Raw genomic sequence first — 21,234 nt, forward strand, 5'->3', positions numbered from 1 at the left:
AGGGCCCGCACGGCCCATTGCAAAAGGACTCCCACAGGGAGTCCTTATGCAATGGGACATAAGGACCTATTGTTATTCTAAGGTTTTATTAGGGCCCGCACGGCCCATTGCAAAAGGACTCCCACAGGGAGTCCTTATGCAATGGGACATAAGGACCTATTGTTATTCTAAGGTTTTATTAGGGCCCGCACGGCCCATTGCAAAAGGACTCCCACAGGGAGTCCTTATGCAATGGGACATAAGGACCTATTGTTATTCTAAGGTTTTATTATTATTATTATTCTTTATTCTTTCTTTATTCTTCCGCCGCCTCTTTGAACACTAATTTGACCCACTTAACATGCTTCAAAACTCACCAAATTTGACCCACACATCAGGACCTGCGAAAATTGCCTTTTTTCTAACTAACGAACCTCAAAAATTAAAATTGCGCTCTAGCGCCCCCTATAAAAACAAAAAAAGTAGACTGCCTGTAACTCCCACTAAGAAGGTCGGAAAAACATGAAACAAAATCCTCTATGTAGGTCTGACTTAGACCTAGCTTTCATAATTGTACTTTGTCGGGCTAAAATCAACAGGAAGTTGGCAATTCCCCCTTCAAGACAAAAAAAGTACTAAAAACAGTCACTTTTGCCTCTTTCAGCTGTAATTTGACCCCCTTAACATGCTTCAAAACTCACCAAACTGAACACACACATCAGGACTGGCAAAAACTGTGATCTAATGAAAATACCTAACCCCAAATCTTAAAATTGTGCTCTACAGCAATTTTTTAATACAACGGACAAAAAACTGCTACTCGGAAGAAAAAAACTACAAAACTGCCTGTAACTCCCACTGGGAAGGTCGGAGAGACATGAAACGAAAACCTCTCCGTAGGTCTCACTTACACCTACATTTCATAAATTGACAACCCCCAGCAAAAATATACAGGAAGTTTGCTATTCCCCCTTCAACACAACATTTTTGTAAAAACATTATCTCCTCTGAGCGCATTTGTTGTTTCGGCTTCAAACTAACACAGGAGAGAGATTGAACCCTTCTGATTAAAAGTTGGTGAAAGAGTTGTGATACCTGCTACGGTTTTGATTTTATGACCCTTCAAAGACCCGCTGCACTGATGCTCCTGCGGTGCTGTTTTTTTAAGATGGCTGCTCAAAAGCAGGAAGCACCAACGTGCCCACACAATGCAGACAAGGTAGGTACACTAGACAAAAGTCTTGGGACACTTCAGACTAAAAGTAGACAAAAGTATTGGGACACTTAGGACTAGCACCTGCCAAATACGCGGGCCCGTCCAACGCTGCTTGCAGCTTTAATTATTTATGTATTTAATTTTTTATGGTATAATTATTTATTTATTATTATTCATTCACCGTTCTGTTACAAACAGAGAACAAGGAAATGGGATAAAATTGCTATGGTATGAAAAGGGGTAGGATTAGTTAAGCTCTGCTTCTTCCTACTCCTTTTCGGGCGTGCTGTAATAAAACAACTGGACGTATGTGATGCATTACATTGTATCACATGCATGTTCGAAATAAACTGAAACTGAAACTGCACCCCTGTTGTTTATATTGACACATGTGCTGTTTTAGACTGCGGTATTGTTCAACCAAGAATGTGTATTCGGTATGTCTTGCTTGCGTGCTATTGTGTGCACTGCAAAAAGTCAGTGTTCAAAAACAAGAAAAAACAAAACAAAAATTAGGGATATTTTTATTTGAATTAAGCAAAATTTTCTGCCAATAGAACAAGACAATTCGGCATGTCGAGACTTTCCAAAACAAGTCAAATTAGCTAACCTCAATGAACACAAAAATACCTTAAAATAAGTAAATTCTCACCTCTCTCTATCCCCTCCTGCACTAAATGATAATATAAATACATTTAATAAAGTCAAATACAAATAAGGCAACAAGAGAAGTATCCTACACTTCTCTTTTGTAAAGTAAATCTGAACAGCCGACATGGGCATCTACCTCAACTATATGATTTGCCTGAGAAGCTGGACAGGACAAAAAAAAAAAAAAAAAAAAAAAGTATATTCTCACTAATAACAAGTGCACTTTTCTTGGTAGAAAAAAAAGGGACCTTTTTGGTCAATATGTTGAAAAATATTCTTAAATTAAGTGAAGTGAAGAGAATTATATTTATATAGCGTTTTTCTCTAGTGACTCAAAGCGCTTTACATAGTGAAAACCCAATATCTAAGTTACATTTAAACCAGTGTGGGTGGCACTGGGAGCAGGTGGGTAAAGTGTCTTGCCCAAGGACACAACAGCAGTGACTAGGATGGCGGAAGCGGGGATCGAACCTGCAACCCTCAGGTTGATGGCACGGCCACTCTACCAACCGAGCTATACCGCTATAAGTAAATGCTAGTGCCATTATCTTGACATAATGATATGCATACATCATGATTTTTTTTTTTTTCATGCTTGAAGTAAGAAATTATTACTTTAAAAAAGTAGTTTTATACTTGTGAGTGTTGATGACACAGCTTTGCAACAGTTGATATTCTAGTTTCAAGCATGTTTTACTCAATACAGGTCATCAAATCTCAGCAACAAGCTGTAATATCTTACTGAGATCATTTAGGACCAAAACCCTTAAAACAAGTAAAACACTAACATAAAATCTGCTTAGTGAGAAGAATTATCTTATCAGACAGAAAATAAGCAAATATCACCCTTATTTGAGATATTTCATCTGACTTAGATTTCAGTTTTTGCAGTGTGCTCAACTGTTGTGTAGCTGCTGGCTACTAGCAGCCTATAGCCTTGCATGTTTACCTTGTGTGAAGAAAAGAAAAGACTAACTGTGTGCTTATTAGAAGACATTAAGGGCCTGATTTACTAAGATCCGAACACCACGCTGTAGACAGCGTGTGCATTCTATAAAATAGCGGGTACTATTAATGACATGCAGACCACCTTATTTAAATGAAGATTATGCATGCATATGGGGGCTTTTGCTACGGAGATACGCTTATCCATCCATCCATTTTCTACCGCTTATTCCCTTTTGGGGTCGCGGGGGGCGCTGGAGCCTATCTCAGCTACAATCGGGTGGAAGGCGGGGTACACCCTGGACAAGTCGCCACCTCATCGCAGGGCCAACACAGATAGACAACTTTCACACTCACATTCACACACTAGGGCCAATTTAGTGTTGCCAATCAACCTATCCCCAGGTGCATGTCTTTGGAGGTGGGAGGAAGCCGGAGTACCCGGAGGGAACCCACGCAGTCACGGGGAGAACATGCAAACTCCACACAGAAAGATCCCGAGCCCGGGATTGAACCCAAGACTACTCAGGACCTTCGTATTGTGAGGCAGATGCACTAACCCCTCTTCCACCGTGCTGCCGGAGACACGCTTATTTACTGCAAATTTATGTTATCATGCTCCTATCTGCGGCGTTTTGCTGTGCTTTAAAACATGCAAGCGATATTTACCCGGTACTACTTTTTATTGGCATTTTAGAAGCATTCGTGCAGTTCATCTACAATGGCACCACTTTTTTTTTTTTTTTTTTTTAATGCTGAATGTGCATAGGAGTGAGGCTGCACATTGGTCACATTTGTTTTTTATTTCATATTAAACATTTTAAGAATATATATTCCATGTAAAAACGAACGTCATTAAAAAAATACTAAAGGACACAAAAATGCATCAATTACATTTATTTTAATCAGCCCCTGAAGTCCTCCAGCAGCTATAAAATGATGTTGCTGAAAAGACATGACTAGTATTTTTTTGTATGTCTTGCTAAACTTAAACTTTTTATGCGTGCTAAATAATTAGGGCCCGCATGGCCCATTGTATAAGGACTCCCAAAGGGAGTCCTTATGCAATGGGACATAAGGACCTATTGAATTTGTAAGGTTTTATTATTCTTTATTCTTCCGCCGCCACTTTAAACTGTAATTTGACCCACTTAACATGCTTCAAAACTCACCATATTTGACCCACACATCAGGACCTGCGAAAATTGCCTTTTTAAAAAAAAAACGAACCACAAAACTCAAAATTGCGCTCTAGCGCCTCCTACGAAAAAAAAACACTAGACTGCCTGTAACTCCCACTAGGAAGGTCGGAGAGACATGAAACAAAAACCTTTATGTAGGTGTGACTTAGACCTAGATTTCATAATGGTATATTCTCGGGCAAAAATCAACAGGAAGTTGGCAATTCCCCCTTCAAGACAAAAAAGTACTAAAAACAGTCACTTTTGCCTCTTTGAGCTGTAATTTCACCCCCTTAATATGCTTCAAAACTCACCGAACTGAATACACACATCAGGACTGGCAAAAATTGTGATCTAATAAAAAAACCTAACCCCAAATTTAAAAATTGCGCTCTAGAGCAATTTTTTTATAAAACGGAGAAAAAACTGCTCCTCAGGAGAAAAAAATGACAAAACTGCCTGTAACTCCCACTGGGAAGGTCAGAGAGACATGAAACAAAAACCTCTTCGTAGGTCTCACTTAGACCTACATTTCATAAATTGACACCCCCCAGCAAAAATCAACAGGAAGTTTGCTATTCCCCCTTCAAAACAATTTTTTTTTTTTTAAAAACGGTCACCTTCCTTCAAAAACTATCTCCTCTGAGCGCGTTTGTCGTTTCGGCTTCAAACTAACACAGGAGAGAGATTAAACCCTTGTGTATAAAATAACAGAACAGCGTTTTAATACCTGCTCCGGTTTTGATTTTATGACCCCTTCAAAGACCCGCTGCGCTGACGCTGCTGCGCTGCTGTTTTTTTAAGGTGGCTGCTTAAAAGCAGGAAGCACCAACGTGCCCACACAATGCAGACAAGGTAGGTACACTAGACAAAAGTATTGGGACACTTCAGACTAAAAGTAGACAAAAGTATTGGGACACTTAGGACTAGCACCTGCCAAATACGCAGGCCCGACCAATGCTGCTTGCAGCTTTAATTATATTTGCATTTTCTTCTCCCGTTACTGTGGGCATTTTGATGATCAGCATATATTCTGCATATTAATGAAGACAATGACACAAAAAATGGCTTGTTCTGCTCACTTAACATATGCAATCCTCTGCTCACAACTTTAGTAGATCAGTTTTGCGTGTACTATCAGGTTTGCACATGTTTTAGTACACGCAAACCGTAGCTTGGGTCTTTAGATAGTAACTAGCTGACCATCTTATATCAGACATTTTACATGCAAGCCAATGTCATCCATGATTTTATTTTTTTGCTGATATCGGACAATATGCAAAATCAATATTTGATTGGACACGCCTAAAAAGTAATACGTAACAAGACAGCGGCAACATGAAAAAAAAAATTCTTATTTGATTTCGGTATGAAAATGATCTGAGTCGAAAAAGGCATTGTCACACACACACACACACACACACACACACACACACACACACACACACACACACACACACACACACACACACACACACACACACACACACACACACACACACACAGACACACACAAAGAGCCACAATAGTTTTATGGTGTGCTTCCTGAGAAAGGATGACACTCCAGTGCCATTGAGGGAGTCTTCAAACTGTCCTGTTCTCTGCCAACGTTACATTTAACAAACAACAGCAAAAAAAGAAGTCAGCTATTTGCTTCTCGATGGTCCCCAAGAAACGATTGTGTTCCTCTGGAACAACGGTGGTGCAGCGTCTCACAGTAACACCACCTGACCTTGACAAATCATCTTCTCTTCACGCGCCATTGACCTCCGGGTACTCCGGCTTCCTCCCACCTCCAAAGACATGCACCTGGGGATAGGTTGATTGGCAACACTAAATTGGCCCTAGTGTGTGAATATGATTGTGAATGTTGTCTGCGATGAGGTGGCGACTTACTATCACATGTTATGTTATCTAACACCTTGGACAAGCAGCATCATTTTGTAACAGTCCACTTTTTTTTATTAATATGCTGAAATTTAGCGTATCATACAATTTTAACATCATTAATCATAACAAACCATGCCAAAACTTCTTCCACATCCAGGATTTGTATATATTTGATATATTATATTATATACTATATAAAAATATAATATACTATAATAATACACCAGTACCGTATTTTTCGGAGTATAAGTCGCTCCGGAGTATAAGTCGCACGGCCGAAAATGCATAATAAAGAAGGGAAAAAACATATATAAGTCGCAATGGAGTATAAGTCGCATTTTTGGGGGAAATTTATTTGATAAAAGCCAACACCAAGAATAGACATTTGAAAGGCAATTTAAAATAAATAAAGAATAGTGAACAACAGGCTGTATAAGTGTACGCTATATGAGGCATAAATAACCAACTGAGAACGTGCCTGGTATGTTAACGTAACATATTATGGTAAGAGTCATTCAAATAACTATAACATATAGAACATGCTATACGTTTACCAAACAATCTGTCACTCCTAATCGCTAAATCCCATGAAATCTTATACGTCTAGTCTCTTATGTGAATGAGCTAAATAATATTATTTGATATTTTAAGGTAATGTGTTAATAATTTCACACATAAGTCGCTCCTGAGTATAAGTCGCACCCCCGGCCAAACTATGAAAAAAACTGTGACTTATAGTCCGAAAAATACGGTATCTATTATATATATAACATGTAAATATTACATATATGGTACATTTTTAGTCTACTTAATACCTGCATTATCCTTATCATCCATACCCTTTCCATCCTTTGAAACTGACCTACTGTGTGGAACAATTTCCCTTGTGGATCAATAAGTCTAAGTCTATTTTAACTCAATACCTTCTACTATGCAACGCAAGTACTAATGACTACCCACACAGCAGGAGACTCCTTTACGGATCCGCCTTCAAGTCGCCCAACCCGCGTTACTGTCACATTCGTTTTGGCTCCGCCTAGAGGATCCGCTCCGCCTCTGAAAATTGTACGGTCAGACAGCGGGTCCTGAGCGGACTAAACCGGCGCGCGCCGCCTAGAGTATAGGCTCCGCCTACGCGGATATTGAGTGGACCAATGTCTGACCCGCGGACGTGGACGCGCCTACTAGTGTGTACGCGCATGAGCCAAGATCGATCATTTCTGGACTTTCTTTGCTGGAACACGAACTTAAGTATAGATTTATTAATCAGTAAAGAATCTGGGTATTATCTTCGACCCAACTCTCTCGTTTGAATCACACATTAAGAGTGTTACTAAAACGGCCTTCTTTCATCTCCGTAATATCGCTAAAATTCGTTCTATTTTATCCACTAGCGACGCTGAGATCATTATTCATGCGTTCGTTACGTCTCGTCTCGACTACTGTAACGTATTATTTTCGGGTCTCCCTATGTCTAGCATTAAAAAAATTACAGTTGGTACAAAATGCGGCTGCTAGACTTTTGACAAGAACAAGAAAGTTTGATCATATTACGCCTATACTGGCTCACCTGCACTGGCTTCCTGTGCACTTAAGAAGTGACTTTAAGGTTTTACTACTTACGTATAAAATACTACACGGTCTAGCTCTGTCCTATCTTGTCGATTGCATTGTACCATATGTCCCGGCAAGAAATCTGCGTTCAAAGAACTCCGGCTTATTAGTGATTCCCAGAGCCCAAAAAAAGTCTGCGGGCTATAGAGCGTTTTCTATTCGGGCTCCAGTACTATGGAATGCCCTCCCGGTAACAATTAGAGATGCTACCTCAGTAGAAGCATTTAAGTCCCATCTTAAAACTCATTTGTATACTCTAGCCTTTAAATAGCCCCCCTGTTAGACCAGTTGATCTGCCGTTTCTTTTCTTTTCTCCTCTGCTCCCCTTTTCCTTGAGGGGGGGGGGGCACAGGTCCGGTGGCCATGGATGAAGTGCTGGCTGTCCAGAGTCGGGACCCGGGGTGGACCGCTCGCCTGTGCATCGGCTGGGAACATCTCTACGCTGCTGACCCGTCTCCGCTCGGGATGGTGTCCTGCTGGCCCCACTATGGACTGGACTCTTACTATTATGTTGGATCCACTATGGACTGGACTCTCACAATATTATGTCAGACCCACTCGACATCCATTGCTTTCGGTCTCCCCTAGAGGGGGGGGGTTACCCACATATGCGGTCCTCTCCAAGGTTTCTCATAGTCATTCACATCGACGTCCCACTGGGGTGAGTTTTTCCTTGCCCGTATGTGGGCTTTGTACCGAGGATGTCGTTGTGGCTTGTGCAGCCCTTTGAGACACTTGTGATTTAGGGCTGTATAAATAAAGATTGATTGATGATTGATTGATTGATTTATTGCTACATTCACAGTAAAGATCGGCCTTTGTGTTTCCATCATCATTTATGTATGATTGTAATGACGTTGTTTGATATTAGGACTAGCAGTAAAACTTTATATTCTGTAAAAAAAAAAAAGGCTATTTTATTTAAAATGGAATAGCAATTTCGGCAGAATATGTTATGGTTGTTAAGTAAAGTTTCTTTGCTGTGTATTTTTCTTGATGCGACGCTCGGAGCTGGTAAGTCACGTTGTTAAATTGTTGTAAAAACCGGACTTTTATATGCTAAATGCTGCCGCTAGCATTAAGCTAATCCACGCGGATTAGTTTAATGCTAGCGGCAGTTATTACAGTGTTTCCTGGTCTCGTGAGTTTGCGCACGGGCCAAAACTCTGTCTGTGTGGACATCTTGTGTGCCGCTGTGGTAGAGTGTGTAATATGGTTTTTAAATTGTTGTAAAAACCGGACTTTTAGCCACCAGAGGTTCCATCCATCCATTTCCTACCGCTTGTCCCTTTCGGGGTCACGGGGGGTGCTGGAGCCTATCTCAGCTGCATTCGGGCGGAAAGCGGTGTATACCCTGGACAAGTCGGCCACCAGAGGTTGCCATGGAAAATCTGTCTTCATACTCTAATCAGTGACTGAGCACAATGTGGCCAAGAATATGTTTGGGGGAAAATTTTATATGAAGATCCTTGTCACTCAATAATTTCCATCGGTAGGTCGGGAGTTCAAATCCCGGCCGGGTCATACCAAAGACTATAAAAATGGGACCCATTACCTCCCTGCTTGGCACTCAGCATCAAGGGTTGGAATTGCGGGTTAAATCACCAAAAATTATTCCCGGGCGCGGCCACCGTTGCTGCTCACTGCTCTCCTCACCTCCCAGGGGGTGAGGGGGATGGGTCAAATGCAGAGGATAATCTCACCACACCTAGTGTGTGTGTGACAATCATTGGTACTTTTTTCTTCTAATGTGCTTCTTCCCGCAAAATGCCCCTCCACCCCCAGGAAGTGCATTTTCGACCAGCAGCACCTGCAGTGAGTAAACTCGTCCAAAAGATGGCGCCATGTAACAAACAATAATGCACCTTTTCAGTGTTTCTGTCGGTGTTGAAAACTATTTGTTGAATACAAAATATTATGGCCGTTGGCAAAGAAAAATCTATAAATTAGTTTTCAAGTTTTCAGGTTCAAAGCGTAGGAAAATGTAGCGGCTTATAGTCTGAAAAATACAATAATATCAATCAATCAATCAATCAATGTTTATTTATATAGCCCTAAATCACAAGTGTCTCAAAGGGCTGCACAAGCCACAACGACATCCTCGGTATAGCCCACATAAGGGCAAGGAAAAACTCACCCCAGTGGGACGTCGATGTGAATGACTATGAGAAACCTTGGAGAGGACCGCATATGTGGGTAACCCCCCCCCCTCTAGGGAGACCGAATGCAATGGATGTCGAGTGGGTCTAACATAATATTGTGAGAGTCCAGTCCATAGTGGATCCAGCATAACAGTAAGAGTCCAGTCCACAGTGGGGTCAGCAGGAAACCATCCCGAGCGGAGACGGGTCAGCAGCGCAGAGATGTTCCCAACCGATATACAGGCAAGCGGTCCACCCCGTGTCCCGACCCCGGACAGCCAGCACCCCATCCATGGCCACCGGATCTGTGTGTCTCCCCTTCCACAAGGGATAGGGGGGAGCAGAGGAGAAAAGAAAAGAAACGGCAGATCAACTGGTCTAACAGGGGGGCTATTTAAAGGCTAGAGTATACAAATGAGTTTTGAGATGGGACTTAAATGTTTCTACTGAGGTAGCATCTCTAACTGTTACCGGGAGGGCATTCCATAGTGCTGGAGCCCGAATAGAAAACGCTCTACAGCCCGCAGACTTTTTTTGGGCTCTGGGAATCACTAATAAGCCATATCAATAAAGATATTATGTACAAGAGCCTATATGTAACGGTGTAGAAAACAGACATCCATTATGCTTGATTAAATGATGACTGAAGTGTTGCAACAGCGCCTGTTGCAACAGCGCCTGTTGCTGGCGAGAAGTGGTATGTACAAGAAGTGCTCAGAACTGTGAAGCCTTCCAAAGGGGGGCGACACGTTTTTGCATTGTCAGGGATTGTTTACTATTTAGTGCAGTGTTTTTCATGCTCTATTATATTCGTTGTCTACTTAACGTGTCTGTGAAAGCAAAACAAGTTAACTTTTGTCTTTCTGTTCATTTGTTATCATAGCCACAGTTATAAGGCTAGATATGCTTAATGAAAGGTGACTGAGGTGTTGTGAAACAAACAAAATAGTTTCCTTTAATTTATTATCCTTATATTAGTGTGGAACAGTTTTGTTAATAAAAGAGTGAAATGTACATTTTGAGGGTGCGTGTATTTATATGACATTATGCAGTTTACAAGCACAAATACGGTGGGAATCAATCCGTGCTGTTCAATGTCATTGAGTGCTGTAAGTAAGAAAAAGAACAAGAACTTTGAAAAACAACACAAATGGAAACACGTTTGCAAACACCAATAGAATAGTCTACAGAAACTGCTTCATTTTCTATGCCCCATTCAGTTAATATTAACTGCTGCTTCAATGTTAGGCTTAGGTTTTTAGCAGATGTTCCCTATTTTTCCTACAGACAGCATTTGGTGACCTCAAACAACAAGGCTATGGATTGATTCACACTGGTTTTTGCCTTTTGACGGGTATTGGAAAAAATGGAAAATTGATCTTGAAAGTCCTTAAAAGTGCTTGAATTTGGCCATGGAAAAGGAGTACAAACCCTGTAATTAGAATGAAGATTTGGTTTAAACACTAACCCTAACCCTGCTGAATTTCCCCCAGGGATCAATAAAGTACTTTCTATTCTATCTATTCTATTCTAAAACATCAGAACTGTGAAGCCTTCCAAGTGAGAATCCCGTGACCCAAGTGGACTACAGTCTCACAATTTGCACTGTTTTGCAGGACACTGTAATAAAATAAATTCATAATCCACCCGATGCCAGTGATATGTTGAAGCGACAGCAGTGTGGATCTGCATTTTGCCACATACAGTTGTGGATCGTCACATACAGATACCCACTTGATGCATATGTCATCATTTTGCTAAGATTGCTAAAAACAGAACTAGGTATAATAAGGGTTGGGCGATATATCGAGTTTGTAAGATATATCGATATTTTTTTAAACAAGATATGAATTAAGAAAATATTGAAATATCGATATAATTTATTTCACGTTAAAAAGACCAAACACCGCTTATTTGTTGTGTTCCTTGTTCTCCCCCGCTTCCCACTCCCCTCCCCTTCCTCCTTCCAAGACGTGCTTGCACATATAAGAACATCCATGATTGGTTGGCTGTTTACTATGATGAGTCACGATTGGTTGACATTAGGTCAAAACATTAGGGACAGGCCAATCAGAGGCAAGATAGGGCGGATCATGGAACCAGGAAGGGAAATCACAACAGACATCCCAAATGACGACGAGAAAGCCGTAGAAGAGAAGAGGGAATATTCAAGTGGGCGATTTTTATATTAAAAAAACTAGTGGAACATGGCAGAGGGATTCTCTTCTTGAGATTTTTCTTTTAGCGATGTAGACGACGTCCAGGAAACCCACAATGAGTCTACTTGGCCACATTTGGACAAATGTATGCGTCTGGATAAAACATTAATTTGAGTTGTTTACCATGTAAGCCCAAATCAAAACTGTTCTCGAGTTGCCAAGCCGGGCATATTTCGCAAGAGAAATGCTGCCAAAAATGTATGCCGAAGTGAGGAAGATCATAGCCGCACAGTTAAAGGCCTACTGAAATGCGATTTTCTTATTTAAACGGGGATAGCAGGTCCATTCTATGTGTCATACTTGATCATTTCGCGATATTGACATATTTTTGCTAAAAGGATTTAGTAGAGAACATCGACGATAAAGTTCGCAACTTTTGGTCGCTGATAAAAAAGCCTTGCCTGTACCGGAAGTAGCAGACGAGTAGCGTGACGTCACAGGTTGTGGAGCTCCTCACATCTGCACATTGTTTACAATCATGGCCACCAGCAGCGAGAGCGATTCGGACCGAGAAAGCGACGATTTCCCCCTTAATTTGAGCGAGGATGAAAGATTCGTGGATGAGGAAAATGAGAGTGAAGGACTAGAGGGCAGTGGGAGCGATTCAGATAGGCAAGATGCTGTGAGAGGCGGGTGGGACCTGATATTCAGCTGGGAATGACTAAAACAGTAAATGAACACAAGACATATATATACTCTATTAGCCACAACACAACCAGGCTTATATTTAATATGCCACAAATTAATCCCGCATAACAAACACCTCCCCCCTCCAGTCCATATAACCCGCCAATACAACTCAAACACCTGCACAACACACTCAATCCCACAGCCCAAAGTACCATTCACCTCCCCAAAGTTCATACAGCACATATATTTCCCCAAAGTCCCCAAAGTTACGTACGTGATATGCACATAGCGGCACGCACGTACGGGCAAGCGATCAAATGTTTGGAAGCCGCAGCTGCATGCGTACTCACGGTACCGCGTCTGCGCATCCAACTCAAAGTCCTCCTGGTAAGAGTCTCTGTTGTCCCAGTTCTCCACAGGCCAATGGTAAAGCCTGACTGTCATCTTCCGGGAATGTAAACAATGAAACACCGGCTGTGTGCAGTCGGCCGCAATACATCGCTTCCCATCTACAGCTTTCTTCTTTGCTGTCTCCATTGTTCATTGAACAAATTGCAAATGATTCACCAACACAGATGTCCAGAATACTGTGGAATTTTGCCACCATGCTGTCCCAAAATGTCCTCCACAATCTGTGACGTCACGCTCTGACGTCATCATACCGAGACCTTTTCAGCAGGATATTCCGCGCAAAATTCCAAAATTGCACTTTAGTAAGCTAACCGTATTGGCATGTGTTGCAATGTTAAGATGTCATCATTGATATATAAACTATCAAACTGCGTGGTCGGTAGTAGTGGGTTTCAGTAGGCCTTTAAGTAAAGTCACTTACTTGGCGCTGACCAGAACTGTACGTGTGTGACAGTCCATTACATCGTCGACTGGGAATTAAAAAGTGCCTGCCTGCAAATGTATGTTTTATCTGAGTTTGATACATTTTGTAGTATTTGCACAGCTATGTTATTTATTTTACGTATACATTTTTTTTTTTCTGTGCTGTTAACACCCATCTTGACTAACTTGGTTAATAGGACATCTACACCTCCCGCTGCCTCAACAGAGCCAGTGCCATCATCAAGGACAGCACCCACCCTGGCTCTGACCTGTTCCACCTGCTGCCCTCTGGGAAGCGCTACAGGTGCATTAAAACCAAAACAAACAGGCTAAAGAACAGCTTCTTCCCCAGGGCCATAACCATCCTGAACGGACTGCCCCATTGTCCCTCATAACTGCCTTCTCTTCGGTGCAATAACCCATTCCACCAACCACCCTGTTTTTTTTTTTTGTTTTTTTTTTCCATGTATATATTCATTTCACACCATATTCATTGCACTTCTACATTTTTTATATTTTTATATATTTGCACATTGTTTTTCTAGCATGCACACATCACACTGTATGGAATGGCCTCAATCTCGTTACCTTGCGTAATGACAATAAAGCTGATTCTGATTCTGATTCTGATTCTGAAAAGTGTTTACAGTACAGTTCTTATTCAGTTCAATTTCAGTGTACCGTATTTTTTGGACTATAAGTCACAGTTTTTTTCATAGTTTGGCCGGGGGTGCGACTTATACTCAGGAGCGACTTATGTGTGAAATTATTAACACATTACCGTGTTCACTATTCTTTATTTATTTTAAATTGCCTTTCAAATGTCTATTCTTGGTGTTGGATTTTATCAAATACATTTCCCCCAAAAATGGGATTTATACTCCAGTGCGACTTATATGTTTTTTTCCTTCTTTATTGTGCATTTTCGGCCGGTGCGACGTATACCCCGGAGCGACTTATAGTCCGAAAAATACGGTATCTTGCTCAAAAATGAATATTTTTATATGTATACTTTCACCGGAAAATATATTGAGATTTATATCGAATATCGAGTTTAAGTAAAAATATATCGAGATATACTTTTTCGTCCATATCGCCCAGCCCTAGGTATAATAAATAAATAGAAATCCTCAGTGTTAAAATGCTCATCTCTCCTTAAGGTTTGCTGTAAATCAATTTTTTCACCATCCTGCTCGGGAAAAAAATGAAACCTAACCTCCTTGGGGGAGGTAGTAATGCACAAACACAGACACAAAGAGACATATTATGCACGCACACACAATTAAATGCACCGTCTCTCATGCATAAACACCTTTTCTCTTGCTTTGACAGACTGCTCCACCCGCCAGGTTAAGATGCGGCGCGGCTCTCCTAATGTGCCCAAAGAGCATGCAGCTCTAATCTAATTAGACTGTCAGTCAGCAGAGTGTTCACCCAAAGACAAATTAGGAAAGCACAAAATCTACAAACCAGACCAATCTTCTCGCCAGGATGAGGCATCTCTAGCCGCCGTCTTTCTCGCCCTCCGCCTCTTGAAGACTTTTTTTCATGTTTCACAGCTGCCCCTGCTGAGATTCATTACCTGGCCTAATTATAAAGGCAAATGAAATCAGCTTTGATACATTATTAATCGAGGAGCTATTAGGATTCCTGTGCAACAATATGATATATTCCAACTGCTTTCATGCCTGATTAGACTCACGTGCAGGTAAGAGCAGAGCGAGAGAAACGTGTGCACTTAACATGTACTCCGAAAAACCAAGCAACAGTTGGGGCATTAACCAATCACTGGACGGGAATTTTAGCCAGTCAGAAGCATGAAAAAAGTCACAATAATAACAAATAATAACTTCCGTGCAATACTGATATAGTGGTCACGGTTCGGTTCATTTTTGGTCCAAGCATGGGGGAAAACTACCAAAACATCAAACTGCTTAGCTTTTAAAGCTTTTTTATAATTTGCCTGAAATCAGCTGGGACCTTAATGAGAATTAATGGCATAGAAAAATGGGTAACACTTTAGTATGGGGAACATATTCTAAGTAACAAATACTTAATTTAGAATTATTTGGTTTGGGTTAGGGTTAGGCCATGCAGAATAAGGCATTAATAAGTACTTAATAATGACTAATTAATAGGGATGTCCGATAATGGCTGTTTGCCGATATCCCGATATTGTCCAACTCTTTAATTACCGATACCGATATCAACCGATATATGCAGTCGTGGAATTAACACATTATTATGCCTAATTTGGACAACCAGGTATGGTGAAGATTAGGTACTTAAAAAATTGTTTTATGAAATAAAATAAGATAAATAAATTAAAAACATTTTCTTGAATAAAAAAGAAAGTAAAACAATATAAAAACAGTTACATAGAAACTAGTAATTAATGAAAATTAGTAAAATTAACTGTTAAAGGTTAGTACTATTAGTGGACCAGCAGCAGCACGCACAATCATGTGTGCTTACGGACTGTATCCCTTGCAGACTGTATTGATATGTATTGATATATAATGTAGGAACTAGAATATTAATAACAGAAAGAAACAACCCTTTTGTGTGAATGAGTGTAAATGAGGGAGGAAGGTTTTTTGGGTTGGTGCACTAATTGTATCTTGTGTTTTTTATGTTGATTTAATAAAAAAAACAAAAATAATAAAAAAAAAACAAAAAAAACAAAACGATACCGATAATAAAAAAAAAAAACGATACCGATAATTTCCGATATTACATTTTAGCGCATTTATCGGCCGATAATATCGGCAGGCTGATATTATCGGACATCTGTAGTAATTAAGAGCCAATATGTTACTAATTTGCATGTTAATAAGCAACTAATTAATGGTGAATATGTTCTCCATACTAAAGTGTTACCAAAAAATTTAGTGATGGGTCAAATGACGCGGAATGAAACAAGGAGTTTGTGAAGTATGAAACTAAGTTCATCAGGAAGCTTCTTTTTGGCTATATTCTTTTCTGACCAGCTATTTGTTAAAAAAAAACATTATATTTGCTAACTATTCATTCTATTTGCAGGTCAAATGTGGTGACTTTTTAATCCAACAGATGACGCTTTTATGAAACACCATCACAGTATCGGTGCAGTGTCAACACGTGCCATTCGTGCGTTATTTATCCATTACTAGAAAATTAATGGATGGATTTTTAAAAATGAAACACAACAAACTACAAACTGCTACAATAAATACATTAACAAAATAAAAAATACAGATAGAAATGCGCAGTGTTGGGCGATAGCTTGTTACATGTAGCGAAGCAACGTAGCTTAACTACATTTCCCAGTAGCTTCACTATTTTGTCCATATTTATTTTTGGACCCATGTAGCTTTAACCTGACTCTCGCCAGATCCTTGTAGTTCGCTAAGCTCCACACAAGGATCTGGGAGTTCTCAATAGGAGATGTATTTCAGAAGGCGGGGCCTTGTAAAAAAATCATTGTATGGGATTGGATAAACCACTACTTCAACCACTCACATGAAAATCAACCCGTGACGCTGATGAGAGCAACGCTGGGAAATCCAAACCCGGTCGGAAGAAGAGCCAAAACATCCTTGCCACCAATAAATGCCTTCAAAACCGTTCTCTGTTCATCTTTTAAAGAATTAATATTCGATCGATGTCGCAAAACAGTTGCAATAGCAGAATCAGTGTCAGCGCACGAATCCTCGCTCCGTGCCGCCATAGTTGTTTGAATCAAACAGTCGCTTCGGCGCTACGTCTCATCTATGAAACCCCGCCCGGCGATCATGATTGGTTCATTATTTTTTGCTATCTTGAAGGAGTTTGCAATGCCTTCCAGCCCAGACCCTTGTGTGGAGCTCAGCGAACTACAATGATCTGGCGAGAGTCAGGTTAATGTAGCTTAGCGAGAGAGAGAGGGAGAAAAGAAAGAGAAAACAAAGGTAGAGATGGACGAGTGCAACTCCATAAGCAGGGGACAAAATATATGGGAAAATCCATGATGATTGGTTGGTTTACTATGATGAGTCACGATTGGTTAAGATTAGGGCAAAACATTACCGACAGGCCAATCAGAGGCAAGATAGGGCGGGTCATCAAACCAGGAAGGGAAATCACAACAGACATCCCAAATGACGACGAGAGAGTCGGAGAAGAGAAAAGGGAATATTCAAGCAGGCAATTTTAAAGAAAAAAACCTAGTGGAAGATGGCAGAGAGATTATCTTCTTTAGATTTTTATTTTAGCGAAGTAGACGACGTCCAGGAAACCCATAATGCGTCTACTTGGCCAAAGTCGTACAAATGTATGCGTTTGGATAAAACAATGCCCAAAACATTCATATTAGTTGTTTACCATGTAAGCCCAAAATTAAAACTAGAACACACATTAAGGTGAGTTGAGTTCAAAGTTGTACTGCACATAGCTATTATCAACTGTTCCCAAACAACACGCAAGTCCATGTTTGTATGTCAAACTATGGAGAGACACTGTTTTTATTTACTGGAGGCAGAGAAAATGATTAACATAATAGGGGTGGGCCAAAGAAAAGGCACACTAAATGAAATACATAGAGTGGGGTGTGAGGACCCCCAGAGGTAGTTGTAGGGTGTCCCCTGCTAAATGTCAGTTAACAATAATGGACACTTATTGGGGCCATTTAGTTCCATATGTACACTCTCAGTTATATTTACATCCTTACCTATAAAATAAATTAAAATGTAGAAATTGGGGAAAATGTCATTTTGTTTTACACTGTTACAGTCAGGAAAATATATTTACTTTAAATATGATTTCCGTTCATGTAAAAATGGAGTTTGTTAAAGGGGAAGTGCAGTTTTTCTTTTTTTAAGCGTTCTAAATATTAAATACATGCGATCAAAAGTCTGCTTACAATGGAGCCTATGGGAGCCGCTCTATTTCGACTATAAAGCACTTAAAAACATGTAAACACCTTCATTAAGGTTTTATATATATTATGTAAGTATATATGTAATATAGTAGGAGGCACATGTATGATAAGATGTAATATTTACATATTTTGATAATTTTAAGCTTAAGCACATTAATTTTAAGAATGCATCACGTTTGCTTTTGCAACATAACTGATTACTGCTCACTGCAAACTTCATGAGAGCCAACAAACATAATAAAACATCACGGTAACACTTTAGTAAGGGGAACATATTCTAAGTAACACATACTTAATTTACAGTTATTTGGACACTAGGGGAACATATTCTAAGTAACAAAGACTTACTTTAGAGTTATTTGGTTAGGGTTAGGGTTAGAGGATTAGGGTTAGGGTTAAGGTTGGTTGTATAATAAGGCCATGCAGAATAAGGCACTAATAAGTACTTAATAATGACTAATTAAGAGCCAATATGTTACTAATTTGCATGTTAATAAGCAACTAATTAATGGTGAATATGTTCCCCATACTAAAGTGTTACCAACATCACTTACTGTACAAGGTCTGCTGTCATTAGGATGTCGACTGATAGAATCTTGTTATATTCCCGTTTAGATGAAGAATGACTCAATCCTCACAAAGAAAAGGGAGTCAAAGCCTAGCGTCTTTTTGTGTCGTTCTCGGCATTACCCGGTATAAATTGGCTGTCAAACTGTACCAACTTGTCGGAATACGTCCTCAGCCTTCTTCTACCCAGGTGTGATGCATGATTTATGATCTACAATAAACTTCCAAGGAGCAGGGAAGCGAGGAAACAGCAGACCACTCGATGATGTAAACATAGCAGCATAAACTAGTGATCACGTTGCCCCTATAAATTATTGTCTGCGTTAGCGCTTATAATACCAATATCACTAATACTTGGATAATATTCAAGTCATAAAATGTAATTGTTGGCGTTTTTTGGATGGTTATTTATTGGGTTTTTTTGGTCGGAATAGAGGGCCTCCTGTTGGCTCTGCTGTAAGCTGACTTTTATTTACGAGTTAGAATGCATTAAACAAAAAAAAATCCGTTCGTCTTTATGTCTTTCATAATGATTGGGAAACGTAAAATTCCCCCCCAAAAACTGCAGTTCCCCTTTAATAGTGTGTTCCTTTGGCCAGTTTAACAACAGTAATTTATCCTGTGCTGAAAAGTCTCCATTAGAGTATATATTATGGTATTTATTTATCATTATTATTGTTTCACTGCCTTTTATTTAATTTCTTCCCTGTTCCCCCCCATTTTGTACATGGTACGCTATTTAAAAGAAATGTTAAACAAATATTGTTTATATCAATAAACAATCAAACTGAGCATTTGTCCTCTTGTTTGGCGTAAAGTTGTACATTAAGTTATATATTTATATAATGTAGCTTGCTACAATTCTCCGGGGATAGCTTCACCTGTAGGTTAGCTACATTTAATCAAGCTTACTACAGCTTGCCCATCACTGCTATTCAAGTCCAGTTCATTGGAGCCAAGAGTGCAGCTTGAGAGTGTAAGCGAGCATGGATAGAAAATGGACTTTGCAAGGAAAAGAAGCGACAATAATTATTATTTAAAAAAATTGGTTAAAGTCTTTTCTCAAACATTCCCCTGGAGGCACGGAGGTTAAAAACCCATTTGCAGGAAGTGTAGCATGACAGAAAAACTCGTCTCCCTGGAGACAAGAGGATATGACAGGAGGGAATGTATCTGCTACATACGTGTGTGTGTGTGTGTGCGTGTGTTTGTGTGTTTGGGGGGGGGGGGGGGGGGGGGGGGGGTGGCACTTGAATATTTACAAATTTGAGAGTCAGTGGCGCATAAAAGGCTCACAAGCAGGCACAAATACATAAACAGATTTTTTTTTCTTTTTCTTTGCTTCTTTTACATTTGTCTTTTAAAGGTCAGCAGGAAAATGACAAGCAGGCAGGTTGTTAAATAAAACAGGAGACCAAGAACACGAGTAGCCAGCAGAGATATCACGTGTGTGTGTGTGTGTGTGTGTGTGCGTGTGTGTGTGTGTGTGTGTGTGTGTATCAGCGTTCCCCTCAGTGATGGCGATCACGTGGTGGTCGCACACTTGTTCATTTAAAGGGGGAACGTCAGGAGGGAATAGACGTTTAATGGGTGGCCCCGAAAAGGAAACGGGAACGCAGGAAAAGTCGTCTTGGGAAGTAGAAACAAAGAGCAACTGCCCTACTTTACCGTGACGCCGTCTTGCCATTCGTGATCCTTCTGAAGCTGCTCCGCCTCTCTGGCCAGTTTCTGTCAGGGAACACAAAGTACAGCAGTGTCACAGGTCAATAGGTCAATAAGACAATGTGTGTGTGTGTGTGTGTGTGTGTGTACCGATATATCCATATAATTCCTAAGAGTGGTGCAGTACATGGTCCAGACCAGGGGTGTCAAACTCATTTTCATTGAGGGCCACATCGCAGTAGTGGCTGCTTTCAGAGAGCCGCTTTTTTAAAATTACATTTTCATTTTGCATGCAGGTAATAACCTGTGATTAATCGTGATTAATGGAAATGCATATGCATTTGATTATAAGATTTTTTTCTGTATAACTTGCTTTAGCTTTTCTTATTCTTAGTTTTACTGTTATATTTGTATTCTTATTGATGCTTTTTATTTTTATTCTTATTGTAATATTTTAAATTTTTATTGTTATATTCTTATTTTTACTGTTATATTTGTATTTTTATTGATGCTTTTTATTTTTATTCTTATTGTAATATTTTCTATTTTATTTCCATTTATACCCCCATTATTTACTATTTACTTTATAAATTTGATCTCAATTCTGTACACTGCTGCTGGAATTTAAATTTTCCTGAGGGAACTCTCCTGAAGGAATCAATAAAGTACTATCTATCTTTAAAATAATAAATAAAGGTGACAAGCAGATATTTAACTGTGTTTTTATCTCACAAAAATAGTTTTGCAATACAGTATATAATAATATACTTTAATATACTGTCAAAATGAAAAGAACAAATGCATTTAG

General features: G+C 39.8%; 1 protein-coding gene across 3 annotated transcripts in view; it reads right to left on the reverse strand.

Moving 5' to 3' along the window:
- Nucleotides 1-21,234, reverse strand: part of cacna2d2a (calcium channel, voltage-dependent, alpha 2/delta subunit 2a) — a 629,987-nt gene that overhangs the window by 304,574 nt on the left and 304,179 nt on the right. For all 3 annotated transcript variants that reach the window (XM_061932344.2, XM_061932346.2, XM_061932343.2), the window contains exon 4: nucleotides 20,433-20,492. In XM_061932344.2, the coding sequence (XP_061788328.1) occupies nucleotides 20,433-20,492 (60 nt within the window). The remainder of the gene's footprint in view (nucleotides 1-20,432; nucleotides 20,493-21,234) is intronic.

Source organism: Nerophis lumbriciformis, linkage group LG38, assembly GCF_033978685.3.
Source record: "Nerophis lumbriciformis linkage group LG38, RoL_Nlum_v2.1, whole genome shotgun sequence".
Lineage (NCBI taxonomy): Eukaryota > Metazoa > Chordata > Actinopteri > Syngnathiformes > Syngnathidae > Nerophis > Nerophis lumbriciformis.